This window comes from Sprattus sprattus (genome assembly GCF_963457725.1).
Source record: "Sprattus sprattus genome assembly, chromosome: 8".
In the NCBI taxonomy this organism is placed as follows: domain Eukaryota; kingdom Metazoa; phylum Chordata; class Actinopteri; order Clupeiformes; family Clupeidae; genus Sprattus; species Sprattus sprattus.
Genome location: NC_137927.1, coordinates 21628207 through 21644916, shown reverse-complemented (window position 1 = coordinate 21644916; position 16710 = coordinate 21628207). Strand labels below are relative to the sequence as shown.

Here is a 16710-nt window from a genome sequence, read left to right as displayed (position 1 = left end):
CACTTTTCATAAATGTGACTAGATGTCTCTAAAAATGTCATTTTTTTCCCCCCAGTGCTTGTGCAACTCATGCTATTGAATGTATTTCTCTTCAAATCCGTTTTCTGCATCACAAATTACATGGGGCCTTGTGCTGTCATGTTTTGATTTCTACGTGTTCTACACAGATGTTATACATGATTATCATTCGCCTTTTGAACATGCGTTAACCTTCTCATTCTCAGATTCAAGACTAGTCATTTTCAGAATGTATAACACCCATGTTTGTATATTTGCCCGTTAACACTTATATTTTTGGGAGTTCAGTTGTGTGTGTGTTTGTGAGAATGAATGAATGAACACTAGTCACATTCCATAGTTTTGTGAGTGAACAGCTATCTGGAGTTTAGGATTGGGTTACATATTGGGCCAGAACTGCTGTTCTCTGCTTTAAGTTTGAAATTGTGGGTCGACAGACTAACACAGTGCTGTTTTGTTTTCACAACATTTTGAGGTACAGTCTGCAATTCTGCAGAAAGATTACTGATATTCGAGCTCAACAGCCGTTCAAACGACACCCCTTCCCTTCTGTGCTCTAGAAGCAACATGTTGATTGGCTGGAAAAGTGTGTGGCCCAATCTGAGCCACTTTGTTTTCCATTTACAGAGCCAGGGCTGAACGAACACAGAACAGACTATGAGGAGCCATTAGCTGAATATGACAAAGTGTATTGGATTTGAATCATGGGTTTTAGAATGTAAATAGTGGACTCGGTACATGTTAGATTGAAACAACAAATTTAAAATGGAATTCGGAAAACTAATAGGACTAATTTCACAGGGCCCTAGAAAATAGGACAGTTGAGCCAACCGTTTGGTAGTGTGGCTGTGTGTCTACCACACATGGAGTCTACACATATCAGAGAAGCCAGACTGCAGGGCTATTCACATTGAACAGACAGGCTGCTCTGCCTAGAGTGGGCTTTAGTGGTGCTCTGAGATGAAATGAGGGTAAATGATGTAGAGCTTCTGTTTCGACTTAGTGTAGCATAGCCGGCCTAAAGCTTGCAAACTAATTTTCTGTCCAGGACACTTCCCTTCATATTTCTTGGCCTTGTGATGTGACTGAAATGGAAACCCGGTAGCGGAATGTAAAGTAATCTGCTACCAGGTCTTCTCCCCCACCCTTTGAGTTATCGAAGCTCATTGATTACATAAAAGAAACCTTGAAGAAAGCCCATATTGCTGTGTCAGTGAATCAGTTGTGCATGATTGTGTTTTTCTCCAACCCAGCCTCTCCAGTGCATTGCTGGCCCTGAGGAATGGTGTCCAATAGGCCAGCATGATCTCTCTCTGTGCTAAGTGCTCCCTGATGGTAAAGCCTTGGATAGGAAGGACTGTCATGGATTTCCACAGACATGAGTGAGCTGTTTATGACATAACTGATGAAAAATATAATTAAATGATAGCGGATGTTTGGATTACATTTAAGACTCCCAGCTGTGCTCTACTTATCATTCCAGCTGCATCCTGCATCACCTTAAATTTATGCCACTTCATGCAGCAGTCCTATATGACAAGTGAGAACGTCCAGGAGCTTAGTCCTGCTAAGATGTTTTCCTACTTAGGTACTTACATTTTCTCCCTGTTCTGACAATCCTTGTTAACTGACCGTCTCTTCAAGACAATTAATGTGTTTTACAAACATATATTACGTTGATTTGCATTTATGTCTGTAATAAATAAAATTTTCTTATTCTACGTTTTTTTTCAAACTAGAACGCTTGGTCTGGGCCCGAGTCCATTTAAGCAGTTAGTTTGGTTCGTTTTGCTGGTGTGAGCTGTTTTCAGAACCTAGGAGCAGACCCTTGTACCAGAGACTGCCTGGAAGAAGGTGGTCTGAGTCTGCTTGCAATCAAACTCGTGTTCGGTATGCGCAAGTGAGAACACAGCTGGTGCCATGCTAAAATGAACATACACACGCGCTTCAATTACTAGATGACACCTCTTCTAGTGTCAACATGAGCAATGGGCCATGCTGTGGACACAGAAGGAGGAAAAAGCCTCAGACATTTGGGAAGAAGAGAAAACAACAGTTTAACACAATGCACAAAAAACATGGAGGTTTTCATTTTGTTTAGTGAAAAATTAAAGATAATCGGACATTATAGAAGTAAACTAAAAAGTAAATAGGAAATATAAGACAGCAGTACATGGACCATGCAAAATGATAAAAAAAATCTTGCGGTGTGAGTAGAAAATTGTTCATAGAACATAGTACGATGACTACATTGATTTGTGTATTTCTGGTTAATATTAGAAGGCATAAGAAGATACTCAGATTTTGGCTGACTGGAATGTTTACACTTTGTCAAAGATGCATTGGTGAAGCCCTATGGTTATATGTTCAGTTGCCACTTTATTAAATACATTTCACTTTAGTCCATTCACACTGTTTGCATAGCGTTGCTGCTGCATTACATATTGATTTTCAATCCGGTGCCCATGGTAACAGGTTAAAGCATACACACTGCCTGTGTGACCTAGCCGCAGCCACATTTCAAGTGGATTGATGGCGTAGAGCCTTTTTTCACTGTGTGAGGCAAGCATGAGGAAAGTGGTTCTCAGCAAAAATGGACAGTGAAAAGGTGTTTTAATGGTCATATTACGTCATATCTGGAACATTACATAAACTGACACCGGTGGTGTGAAACAGTCCTTATCCTTGGGGAGTTGTAGGGGGTGCTGGTATCACTATTGCGTTCCTCTGTTATGATCACATGGATTGATCTTTGACATTGAGGCATGGCAGAAAGGGGCTGAGAGTTAAAGTTTCTGGTTGTAAAAAGCCAATCAGTAACAAGCATCCGTAACCACCTTTTTCACTTTCAGTCAATGACGGTATTTATTCTTGTCCTCTCTGTTAGTGGGATTTAGAGTGGTTCTCAGTAATGGGCCTAAAAGGGAAGGTACTGTTTCTTTGGAGTTTTACTTTCCTTGTTATAAACAAGAGACTACTCCTTAGGTGTTTAGTGTTGATCTGCTTTATTTCAGCCACTGCTAGATTCACAGCGCTGCTGGCAGCCTCTTCTCAAACCCCTGCGTTTTACCATCACCTGCTGGTCTGGCCTCCTAATGGTCATCGTTTCCATGGAGACACTGTGGACGCCAAGGGGCTGATTGAAGGCAACCTTTTAGGACTGAAGTCCTCTTGTTAGTATGGCTTGCACAGTCAGCTGATATAATCAAATGCACTGACAAACAGATGTATCCATCAGATGAACTCTGGGTGTATTGTTCATGAGTTATTGGATTTTTGATGTGTCTGCTGCCTCGGTCAAAATGCATTCAAGACTTGAAGGCACAAAAATAAACATGTGCAAGAGGGTATTGGCCCTTGTAATCAGATCTGAGTCACAGCTTCCTCAGGGTATCTGGAATTTATCACCATGTATGGCTGGTAAGGCTTGCCTCGGCAATCTATAATACAGAGCCATTGCGTCTGTACCCCCTCCCAGCCAGAGAGTTTGCCCCTCCCACCAGTCTGCTTCATGGCCGAGGCACAGCACAGAAGCCTTCTCTAGTATGAACACCGCTCAGGGATGGAAAACCCTTATCTCAAAAGGCCTGTTCTATGAAGTGGATCTGCTGATTACCCACTAAATGTTATAGCCTGTGTGATTGAACAGGAGACATGGGGTTGAGACATTTTTAATTTGCCAAATTATGAAAGTCCCGCCACACAAAAATGCGTTGAGTGTGCCCTACGCATGGCTTTGTATGTCAAAGCAGTGAATGTCTGAAACATTTTAATGTCTGGATGGTGGTTGATGCAGAGTTAGATCATACGAAAGGTGCATTTGTGTGTGTGTGTGTGTGTGTGTGTGTGTGTGTGTGTGTGTGTGTGTGTGTGTGTGTGTGTGTGTGTGTGTGTGTGTGTGTGTGTGTGTGTGCTTGAGCATGCACAGTCTTTTTAAGTCTGGCTCTGGCCTGCAGCACATGGTGGTAAGAATTTAGGGCATATTTATGAGATCTCCTTGCCTGGGATATTGTTCTCAATTCTGGCCCTGGTGCAGGGGTTTGCTTTCTTTATGTTAAAATGGTGAAGAATAGCTGAGGATAAATAAAAAGTATAAAAAGCTGAAATAGCTTTTCAAGTGAAAACTCATGCTTTGATCAAAGGCATGAAAATCATTTTTTAATGTGGACCAATTAATTAAGGGGTTATTTAAAAGTAATGAGGAATCGGTTTATTTAAATATCCCCCCTACCCCGCTGCACCGAAGCCTTTCCCCTAATGAGGGTAAGAAAGACTTCGAAATGCAGTGTGTATGGATAAGGGCTTCATATGCAAGTAATCGGTTTGGGTAGGGACCACCATCAATAGACTTTGAGCTAGGCTAAAAGCTTTACAGTTTCATTGTATGCAAAAAGGTAGGCTAATAGAATTCTTGAATTCTCTGGTCTGTGTACCGTCAAAGTGATTCGTTTTGGACTGCAACAGCAATTCAAATTGGCAACATGTCATACTAAACACTTCAACAGTATTTAATGGCCTTTCCAGCACCGTGTTCACATCACATGGCCTTACTTATATAATGACACAGGGACATAAACCAGCTGTGAAGCTGTGTGACCGTATATAAGGGCTGTCACTTTTTATTCAAAATTCAATCATTTGTGTGAAAATGGCCTCTTATTATAACATAATGGCCTGTTTTAACGGGAAGTCACTACTTTGCAATAACAAACCTCAGATTATTAGGTGCAACGATTTCTATTTTGAAATACATTTTCTCTTGATAAATGAAATGTTACTGTTGATCTTACAGTTTAGCAAATAATAACCTAATATTCACAATGATCCAGGCCACAAAAGAAATATTCCCTAAATGTACAATCTTAAATGTTGCATTGTTTCATGGCGACATTGTGTTGTTCAGAGAGCAGTTTGCTGCATTTTAATGAATTTGAAGGATTTATGGGTATGTTTGATTTTGTTCGAACTTTTGGAAAAAAGTGACAGCCCTACTGTACACCAGTCGGTGTACATTGTAGTACTTTTCTTTATATTATAAAAAACACTCCGTGCACAGTAGTCGGTACAGAAAATACATGGAATGAATGACAAATTGTGAAGAATGTTGAAATTTGAATATAAGATATTTGGACTTTGGATATTTGGGATGTGGACATCAGGGAACTGTGGAAGGCCACTGCAAGTGACCATTGCAAGTTTGTGTTCATGCTTTCTTTTCAGCTGTAAATTTTTAAGTATCACCATTTCTCAATGGGGTTTTCTTTTCGTTTAATCTGGCTGGCAAGAAGCGATGACATTTTCCTCATAATATGTCTGTTCTGGCTGAGCTACTGGAGAGGCTTTTCCACGTCCCCGAGAGGGTTCCACAGAATAGCAGCCCGTATTTGACACCCAACTGGCTTTTGTCTTTGGTATAAAAACATTGGCCTTAATTCTGGACCCGCTTGCTACTTGCCTCTGCTGTTGGATTTATTTGGATAGATCAGAGAAACACTCAGTTTCAGTCCTAAAACCACTGTTGGAAATAAAGTGACCAGTGTAATGCCACTCTAGAGGTTATGATGTTTTCTATCGTTCATATTTTATTTGGCTTGTGACCATCTTGGGCTTGTCCACTTATTGAGAAGGTTTGAACCTGCTACGTAGAAAGTTTGTCTAATTGGCTGTGTGTGAGAGTGGATGGTGGACTTTTTGGATGTAGTGCTGTGTGAAAGCTGCCCTTGGAAGCTTATGGAAGTTGGGGAAACTAAAATATTCACATACTAGTAACTACCTAGTTATTCTTGGAGACATTTGTCTATGTCAGGCTTCCATCAGTTAGCAACTACAAGTGTGGTGTACTAAGTGTTACTCTCTGTCTACTTGTAGGGAGCACATAGACACGCACAAGATGTAGCTCCCATAAACATGTGACATAATTGTGCCTTCTCCTTTTTCTGCCAGTAGGTATGATATATTTTTAAAGAAGTGAGGGCAGTCTTCACTTGAAGCATATATGTGGGAAAAAAACAACTTTGTCTGGTGGTCTGGTGACGCTCTTGATTTTTTCGGAGTTTCGGAGTAATTCAGTCACTTCCACTTGAATGTCAGAGGCTGAGTGAAGTCTTGCCAGTTGGACTACGTGATTTCTCTCGCTCCCTCGCACTCTCCTCTCTCTCTCTCTCTCTCTCTCTCTCTCTCTCTCTCTTATTGTCACTGTTAGTAGATTACTTACTTTGTAATGACACAAGGGTATCCTGCTGGTTAGTTTGCCAGTATGAAACGTCAAGAAGCCAAATGTTGAAAACGTCAGTAAGCAAATAGTAAATGTGATTGCATTTACCATTCATAAGATGTGAAATGCTTTTTTTTACTACACCAGTCATATAGGCTTGTTTAGGGACTTCTCCTTCTTATTTCTGGAGTCCCGTCACATTTAGATAGTTACCATGGAAACTATTGAGTCCCAGAGCAGCGCTGTGCTCCCATCCCCGCCCAATCATCCTTTTTGTGGCCTCCTACTTTCCGTGTCTCGGCAGCACTATCCTTGTAGTCCCCTCTCATCAGAGCACCACGGGGGAGGGGATCCAAGAGAAACTGAGAGGTGTTTTTGTTCTGCTGCCACTGGTGTGACTGCAGTGGGTAATGTCCTTGTAAGTGCTTTGCAGTATTTTCTCTCTGTTGCGCATTGATTTACATGGCAGTAATTGTCCACGCAGGATTGTTTTTGTCATTATGGATAGACCTGCTCTGCATCTGGGCCATGGCATTCTGGACCCAATAGAACTGGAGAGCAAGTGTGTCTTGTCCTGAACACGGGAACAAACTGGAGAGCAAGTGTGTCTTGTCCTGAACACAGGAACAAACTTGAGAGCAAGTGTGTATTGTCCTGAACAATGGAACAAATTGGAGAGCAAGCGTGTCTTGTCCTGAACACGGGAACAAACTGGAGAGCAAGCGTGTCTTGTCCTGAACTCTGGAACACTGGTGTCTTGTCCTGAGCTCTCTATGTAACTGATTCCAACCATTCAAATTTATTTTCAAGACAGAAATATATTTTAAAGTTGAATTGATAAATGCATCAAATAAGAGAAGAGTGCTAGTGTCTGCTTTTTAACGCAGAAATGTTTGACTACAGTTTTGCATGGTGACAGCTGAAATTAATACAGCCATGATTTTTTTTATTTTTTCTACCAGATTGTAGATTTAGTATAGTCTACAGCCTGTAAATTGACACATTTAAAATTTAATTTCAAATTGATAAGGTTGTACAGTCAAGTACAGGTCACATAAACACTTTCGTCCAATGTTTGCAGGACCAAATACGTTATTCAAGATATAAAATTTAAATCTGTAATCTGTATGAAAATATTCACAATACCAGTTAAAAACAACACAAAATAGGTAACAAATTAGATGTTTATATTTATCTCTGCAAAGTCGTGTGTTTTGAATTCCCACTGGTAACTGTTAGTGTCAGCACTGCCAGCAAAGATGTCCACTATAGCAACTACAGTTGAACGGAACATTTCATGGTAAAAGATAAAGTCAATCAAAATTCATCCCCCCCATTTGTTTTCATGATGCAATATGTTATTCGCCTGCAATTGTTTTTGGCTTGATTTGGTCATGCCATATTCTCTGAAAGGGATGACTAGGGAGTCTACTGACAGAAAATAACAAAGCCCAATTTTATTAGCAAAAAGTTGGATTCATAATAGGTTGAGTTTGAGTGTTATTTAGGAAGCGGCATCATCTATTGAGGGGAGCCTGGATCTTGACTCGCATTACTGCCAGCTAATGCTGGATCTGGACCAGTGTTGTGGAGAATGGTGTCTGAGACTTCTGTCATTGTTTGAAAATAGACATTTCCTAGGAAATGTTTCTCTCCTGCAAGTTTGTCATGTAGGCCATCATATTCCCTTGTCATATCCCTCTTATGTTGCATTTTAGAGTCTTGTAACTATCCAGCCAAGTCTAGACACAATGCATAACTGGCATTTGGCCAAGCAATCTGCCTGGTCAGTTTAAAGGGAATGAAATGTATTATACCCCCATGTGTTTTGTGTAATGTCAAGAGATGCACCGATATGGAATTTTAGGGCCAATAACGATAACCGATAATTATTGGTTTATTGTGGACGATACCGATACGATAACCGATATTTTGTTTTATAAAAAGAAAGGGTACAAAAGGTTTATGATTTACTTTTACAAAAGGTTTTAGATTTACCTTTTAATTTCAATTCATTATGACAAATGTTCTTCTTCAATATCACTACGTAATTGCTGCGTGCATGACGTCAGCCGCGTTTGAGTCATCGGTCGAGTAGACACTTGAGTTTAAATAAATCTCAAGTCACAAGTTTAGTTTGTCGCCAATTCAGTGGAAGAGTAGTTGACCATACTGGGTGCATAATAAGTTCAGAGTGCTTTAATCATCATTGTTTGACATGTATGTGAGGCATTGTGTGCGAACCTTATGAAAGTAAAGGTTTTCATGAAGTTAGCCTACTACTGTGTAAGATTGAGTATTTGGGCTACATAAAGGGGACGTTGCTATTAGTAGCGATTAGCATGCTAAGTGGAAATTTAGTTATGTTGTGTTCTTATGTTGATTCGATGTAATAAGTATGGGTTCATCCTGTTAAGATTTCGACTGGATGAGATATGAATGAGATCCATGTTGTCTAGTGTAATGTCCACTATGATATCATATGTATCTAGTAATATTAGTTGTGTAATTGTTATCATGTAGCAATAACTCATCTTAATGTAATTCAGTGCAGTGCTGATTAGTCCCTATTCTCACACATATGTACGATCACACGCATCGTCATACAATGGAAATTGATGAATGCTCATTAAAGGTAGATAAAGAAGACTGCTTTGGTACTCGTGGGTGTTCTCACAGACTAGAACCAATAAATACAGTCCTTTCTCAAATGCCTCTGGTATTGAAGTTACTGTAGCATTACCTCCTGCAGGTTTATCTTTTTTGGTCATGGTAGCAGCTTCATATTTTTTGAACACGTCTAGGCTATGACGAGATTTGTGATGGCTGATAAGAATAGTGGTGTTGAACCTCTTTGCCTTGTTTCCTCCTTGTTGTACCTCCGACAAACATTTATTGCACACAGCAACTCCACTATCATCTTTTGATAATGTGAAGTAGTTCCACTCCGCTGACATGATTATTTCAACGACTGCACCATGCTCAAAAAGCTTAGTGTAGCCAGGCAACAGGCTCATGCGTTACGCTGGAAAGAACAATTGGAGGGAAATTATATGATTTCGGAATAATAATAATATTTAATTTTTTGCATTTATCGTCCACCAATATATCGGCCGCCGATATATCGTGCATCTCTAGTACTGTGTGTGTGTCAGAGGTGAAGGGTATGATGGTTTAGATTAGGTTAGCTTGTTTGAATTTTTTTGGGCCATGGAGTAATCGCCCTGGACTGGACAATGTTAATACGATTAAATTGGAGTACAGCTTGGGTCAAAGTGACACCTTCTCCCCTGGTCTCCCTTCACTTGCCCTGTCCAACAATGTTTTGTGTTTGATTAAGGGGCGGCAACATTCCGTATGGAAGTGAAGCAGTGCCTGTTAGTACACCAGCACTCTTAACAGTTAACAAAGGAGGAAGCATTGATGTTTTATACACCTGGATATACCGGTACCTTTATTCCTCTTCCTTGGGCACTGTATGTCTTCTCTGGAGTATTTTCTAGATTTTGCCTGCTTCCTTTTGATATAGCATACAGATGTACTGGGCTTTTCACAGTCTGCCATGTTCACGATCAGATTCAATGGAGAAAACAGGCCAGTTCCAAAAGTGAGCGTTTAGGACAAGTTATCTTCTCATTTTTTTTATGGTACAACCCATGTTAAACTTGTAACTGCCCATAGAACCATGGCTGCAGAAGATGGGGTAAGCTATCTAGTTACTCAGCAGGTTATGTCAATATTCAGACGGATCTTAATATCCAAAACGAGTGGCTAGACTTTAATTTTGGGTAAGTCCCGAAATGTGGGAAATATGAAGGGGTCTGAAAATGTTCTGAATGCAATGTAATGCCTCCATGGTTGGGAAGGAGTACCAGGGAAGAAGGTGAAAGAGATGAGATCTTAGAGATGAGTCCTCTGAGCTCTGAGGTGGGGAGCTCATTCCACCATTGAGGGACCACAAATGAAGAGTCTGGTGTATGATTGTCTGCTCTAAAGGGATGGCAATGCCAGACGTGTTCTGGGAAAATGGTGGGTGAGGAGGAGTGGAATAAACAAAAACACATAGAAAGTCTTGCAGCATGACACTTAGTTAAAGATCTGAAACCACTGTTAACATTTCATTTATCTGTTCATGTACACAACATAGAGGTGTGAATATCTATATTTTATTATCAAAATCTGACTGAATGTACCCCATGTATTTATTCTATATTTTAAATTTCCCTCAGTGAACGCTAATGCATCTAGAACTTGTGTACTTTTGGCACTGAGCTGAGCTGAGATGGGAACAACAAATGACAATAAAGAAGACTGTTATGGGGAACTAGAGAGGGGCAGAATGAATGAGTGAGTGGCATTCCAGGGCATCCCAGTGGAACGACAGCCGGGTGTAAAGGGCCTAGAATGGAGGAGGGGCGAGATGGCATGGCAAGCCCCCTCTAATAATGGGCAGCTCTGCTTGGTTTCAACCCCCTTTATCCCTGCAGTGTGGTCCAAACCCTTACTTGTTCCTTACAGAACTTGCAAAGTGAGTGCAAAGTTTTATTGTGTAGTTTTCTTGGAAAAATATTTGTGGTTTTGCTGTCGGGGAGAATATAGCCTAGTCTAAACCATTCTAGATGCGAAGCCTAGGAGAGCTGTCCAACAGTCCAAACAGTGGAGTATTTACATAAACTTGTGTTTTCCTCATTTAACCCATGCCGCTCCTTATAGCCTTCGTCACAGGCGTGGGTTCCTGCAAACCCTTCAGTCAGCTTGTAAATTTATTTTTGAACCAAGTTATTTAAGGGAGAGAGGGCGCATCTAGTTTCAAGTAAATTAGTAACAGACCTGTGTGTAGCCGCATACTTTGATGTCTCTTGCTGCGGTGTCAAATGTCTCCTCCATTGAACATGTTGGAGCAGTCTCTCCACTTTCAACCAGATGAGACCTTGTGTGCTTCATTGTCTTTCTTCAGAAGTCACCACAGATGCCTGAATACCATAGACTTCCTATCCCAAACGCCCCCCTCAAACGTGAGCTTAAGAACTTGACAATAAGTATAGACTTCATGAAGCCATATTAAATGTGATTTATGAGCATGTTGTGTTTGGGGCAGGCTAGCTCTGATCTGACTAGTGAATGGACCTGTGGGGGGGGGGGGGGGGGATTGACAGATTATTGGTCTGTCCGATTGTCTTTGTAATCAGAGCTTTCACTCATTTGTCACATTGTTATTGCAGGACTTGAAAAGAGTACAGTACAAGAAAAGAAGATACTTGTAGTAGATGAGTTTTGAAGCCTTAAAGGCGCAATGTTGTTTTCTTTTCGAGAATACGAATGGCTCCAGACCAACCATAATGATGTCTTTCGTAGGGGAAAAAACGAAAGAACAGTTCTTCTGTATACTTTTCAGATGTGTTGTGCAAGTGTATCCATTTGTAGGCAATGAAATGTAAACAAACGCAATGACATTCATTTTGGTTTGTTGATGGTGACGGTGCCCTAGTAAAGCATGAGTGTTATGGCTTGACAAACCTAATCATAACATAGTAGCACCTACTTATGGCTTTATTAGAGTCACGGCTCTCAATGTTGAGGACGGTGATGACTGTTGCAAATGCTGAAATCACCACTACAGTTGCTGAGGCAGCCACAGTTTACACACAGACCCTAGTTCATCTGGAACACAACATTTTCCTGTTAGAAAATCGAATACAAATAGGAAGGCTGAAAATTGCTAAACATCAAAACTTTATGGGATTGAAATCACTACCTCAATGCACAGTGCATACAAAACCGTGAAATCAAGCTCTGAATTGGGACCATAGACATAGGGGAAACACACAAACACTCGTGACTGATTCAATGCAACACCGCATTAGTGGATAGCCCTGTGGATAAGTCCAAATTCATTGTGAGACTTGAATAAGATCACACTACAGTCTATGTGTGTGTCCTTTACATTTAATTATTGTGTAGTGATTGCCTGATTATCTGTGGCATGCATACATCACTGCAGCACAATCCTTGTGCTCGGTTATTACAAATAGATTAGAAAGTTATTTGAGAGTTTAAAGCTACAGTGGGAAGGAAGTGGCTCACATGGAATAGACATGAGAATATTTTTTCCATTTGATACACAGCAGGAAGACAATGGGTGTAGGGCACATCATGGGAGGGGAGAGTAGGTGTGATAAATGTCGTAATGGAATAAGGGCTCAAAATGACTTATGCTTTTGATAGATTTATTGAGCTGTAGGCCAGAAAAGCTCAGAATTGTCTCTCTTCAATAATCCAGTACAACAGGGCATCAACCGTTGTCCAGTTGAAAGAGGAGAGGGTGATCCTGTCAAATCCTAGAAAGTACTAAAAAAGTAGAATTGTACATTGAGACGATAGCATAACAAAATTGGAGTGGAATTGCCTTGACAGAGATTCTGTATCCATTAGCACATCTAAATGCATTGTATTTTTATACATAATCTATTTCTACAACTAATTGAGGCATTATTGCATTATAACCTGAACTATAGTGTTAAGTGTTCCATTGTGTAAGTTGTTTATGATCTTGTAGGACTGCTGGATGGGTCAGGCAGTACTGTGTTAAACACAGCTCCGGTTTTGTGTTCTTTACTGAGACATCTCACAGTACCTTTGTGCATGTGGCACAAATGCTACTGGAAAGGGATTAGGAGGAAGGGAATCCTCATTTTGGCATCTCTTACTCTCGGAAAGAGGTGAACAAGGTGGCACAGTGTTATTTCATTCAGTCTGGTCTTGGATTAGGGGGCGGGTGACCGAGCCAAAGCCTGGATAAGATACCAAATACTGGCACATTTTCAATACTTTCTCCTGGCTGCTTTTGGGTTGATCTAAAATGTAATGGTTTGACGTGAACATCAATTTGAGTAGTCGGATACAGGACTGTCCAAGGTCACTAATCCTATCAGTTGCCTGATTTTAATCTACATTTAATTGAGTTGACCATGCAGGTTGCTGGTCTGTAAAATCTACTATCCTACCTTTTCATTCATCAATTATTGTGGTGAGTCTCCCCCACCTAGTTAGAGAAACAGGTGGCTGTTTAGTAGGAGGGGGAGGTTGGTGGGTCGCAGGAAGCCCCTCCTGTCTTTTGTTGTGAGATGCAGGAGTGACTGTTGGCAGATGGTCAGCATGTGTTTTTTGCCAAGAGCTCAGTGCCACTGAGAGCCAAGCTTGCCTGAGAGCATGGTAATGATTTAGCTTGTGGTTCTGCTGCTGATCTGCAGCAGCATCCAGTTCCCTACTTGCAGCAGTGGACATGTTGCCATCTGTTTTACACCCTTGTAAAAAGAATGTGTTGTCATTTGCAGACACCTCTAATAAAGACGTGTAGCATTGACACTGAATTAGTTTAACACTGAATTAGTTTGACACTGAATTTGTTTATGCATTTGCCTTTTTTCAGAATCCTATATTAAGAGCAGCACATGTTCTTATGGGTACGGTATATTGATAAAGTTCCATCTTTGTGTACTATTGAAGACATAGGCCACTAGTTTGTCAGAAAACACAGGTCGGAAACACAACTAAATGAGACATAGTTCACTTTATGCCATAGTTCACTTTATGATGTCTGATCCAATGCTTTCTGTGATTTTTGATATGAAAAACAAATTGGCATCTCTATGTAACCTAATCAAATCTAATGCCATTTTCTTATTCATGATGGGGTAGAGCCTTACACTGATTAGGCTAACTACATGAGATGTACATGATGGGCAGCAACAATACAACTATGTGAGATTATATATGTGGATTAATTTTGGGAATTGAGTGGAAATTTGGGTAAAATAATACAATTTGGGTTCCTAACAGGTTTGTTGAGAGAAGTGAAATACTTTCGACTGGTTGTGTATTTGAGATCTACCTGCAGTAGGCCTACTATTTTTCTGTGTGAAACGCATGGAAATCAAACCCTATAGAATGGAAAATGGAAGTCACAAATATGATATTTTTAAAGAGGTGTTAGCTTTTTTTCTATTTTTAACATGAGATAGCAGGTCCTCCCATCCTGCTACACCCAACACGTTTATCATCTTTTGTAATAGCATTTCCTAGGCTGTGTCCATTTCATGGCACAGGAAAATGGAACAGCTAATTACAGAACGTTTTTCCTTGTTGGATGTGCTGAAATTGTTCCATAAAAGAATACAGCTATAGAATGTGCTAACTTTGAATAGGCTGTTAGGTCATTCCATCATTCCATGCTTACTCACCTAGAGAGCAAGTTTCTCTAGTTCATTGTCTTCATTTTATTCTCCCCGGTCAGTAGTTGATGTAGGTAAGTTCTTATCACAGTTAGTCAGTTTAAGGTATGTCAAAGTTCTCAATCAAATCAAGGCAATCTATTGGCCTAAAAGTTTTAATAACTGAAGGTAATTTTACTGTTCCCAGTTCCACAAGGATTTTGAGAGGCTTTGTTGGAATAATTGAGGCCTACAAATCTGGTTAAAACTGTGGCCATTTTGAAATTTTTGAGAATTCCCACAGGAAATCACAAATAGAAAATCCAGTTGAATCACTTGTAGGAAACTTGTAAATTTAGATTACTTTGTCACACTGAAACACATAGTGTGTCTTGGATACTGTAAAACTAGAAAAAAAAAAATTCATGTAGCTGCAGTCCTGAGAATGAAGTGAACTCGTTGCACTCTGATCTTGGCCCGGTTGACTTGACCCAAACACTACAATATATTCTGTTCATCCTCTTTATATTTGAAGAGCACAACATGTGTCCTTACAAATTCTGTGGTTTAGAATTTGAGTGTTTCTAAAGGAAAAAAAGTGGAGCCACATTTGCAAACCTGATGTCCAGGGCGATGCAGTGCACATGTTATGATATGACGTACTGAGTAACGTACCACTCACACGCTGGGCACGGCCACACTGGGCTTGTCTGGCATTTGGGAGTGTGTTGATCAAATCTGAGATTAAGATACTCATCCGGAGGAAGGGCACGCTGAGTGTTCACTAATCTGAGATTATGGAAATAAGATGCTCATTTTGAGGAGGTGCACGCTCAGTGTTCACTAATGTGCAAACATAACAGATGTAACAGCATCATCCTGCGTTTTTTCCCCCTTTATAATTCCCTGTAATTGCAACCTAAAACTCATCTTCAATTCGAAACCGAACGCAACCACCATTTGACAGATCAAGAACCATTCAAGTTCTACTTCTATCTAGCTATATACTTAGACTGAGTAGTTATGTGGGTAGTTTTCTTGCTCACAGTTCAACATGACACTGCAAAAGCTGTTGCCATTTCCCACCATGGTGATGAGCTTCTCCCTTTCGAATTAGCCGCAGTGTATGGAACACTCAAATATTAACATGACGTGATCCGATTGAACACAATTGAACAGTTGAACTTTGTAGGGTAAGTTACATGAGCAAAGGGAAGCAACAGAATCACAATTCAGCTCATGACGTCACTCCATTAAAAATGAATGAGAAGAATCGGTGTTGAATCGCCTGTTTATGCGGGGAATGAACCTTAATTGGATGTTGTTGCAGAGTTTTCGTTCTTATACGCCAATTGCAGAATGCGATTCAAATAATGTGAAAATGCAGTCGTTTTTGGAAGACATTTTTTTAAAAGTGAATGGACTGGAATGATGACAAACAAAAGGGTCCAAGGAACCCTTAATTTCAGGTTCTGTCCTGAACATTTCTTTGGTGTCTAAAACCCAGCGACGCTTATTTTTAATCTCATAATCTTTTCCATTCTTACTGCCTTAGGCACTCATTTTTAGACTCTTGTTGACATGCTGTTTGATTGGAATGTTCTTTTTTTTCAGGAGAGTCAGCAGTGCCTCAATTCATCTCGTTTGGCTTTTCTGTGGAGCCCACGGACATCACGGTGGTACGGGGTGGACCCGCCTTGCTAAACTGCTCAGTGGACAGCCCAGAACCTGCTCGCGTAGAGTGGAAGAAAGATGGTAGCTACCTGAGTCTGCAGGCAGACGAACGACGACTCCTCCTGGAGAATGGCTCATTGTTCATCTCCTCAGTGGTCCACTCGAAACACAACAAGCCTGATGAGGGAGTTTACCAATGTGTGGCATTCATCCACAACCTTGGCACTATAAGCAGCAAGACGGCACGGCTCGGCGTAGCAGGTAAGCAAACACATGTTAACTGATTTGCATACAAAATGTTTTTGTTCTATTCTGTTTTTTTTGTTGCAGTGACATGGTGTTGTTGTAGTACACTGGATATCCCTCTCATAGCAGTCCTTGTAATGCAAACACTTAATATACGTCATCCTGTTCAACAGGAGTTTTAAGAATATTTGGTTATATTTCAATGTGCTGGATATAAGGTATAGGACTTTTCTACTTTTATCTGAATATTTTTACTTTCAATTGGCTATAAAACTGTTAAGAATAGTCAGCTTCTGGAATATTTTCCAAATTATATATTTGAACACCATGTTAACTTAAAACCTTAAA

General features: G+C 40.3%; 1 protein-coding gene across 5 annotated transcripts in view; it reads left to right on the top strand.

The window, feature by feature from the left end:
* neo1a (neogenin 1a) overlaps nucleotides 1–16710 on the top strand; it is a 71282-nt gene that overhangs the window by 4324 nt on the left and 50248 nt on the right. For all 5 annotated transcript variants that reach the window (XM_080843059.1, XM_080843058.1, XM_080843061.1 and 2 more), the window contains exon 2: nucleotides 16057–16377. In XM_080843059.1, the coding sequence (XP_080699185.1) occupies nucleotides 16057–16377 (321 nt within the window). The remainder of the gene's footprint in view (nucleotides 1–16056; nucleotides 16378–16710) is intronic.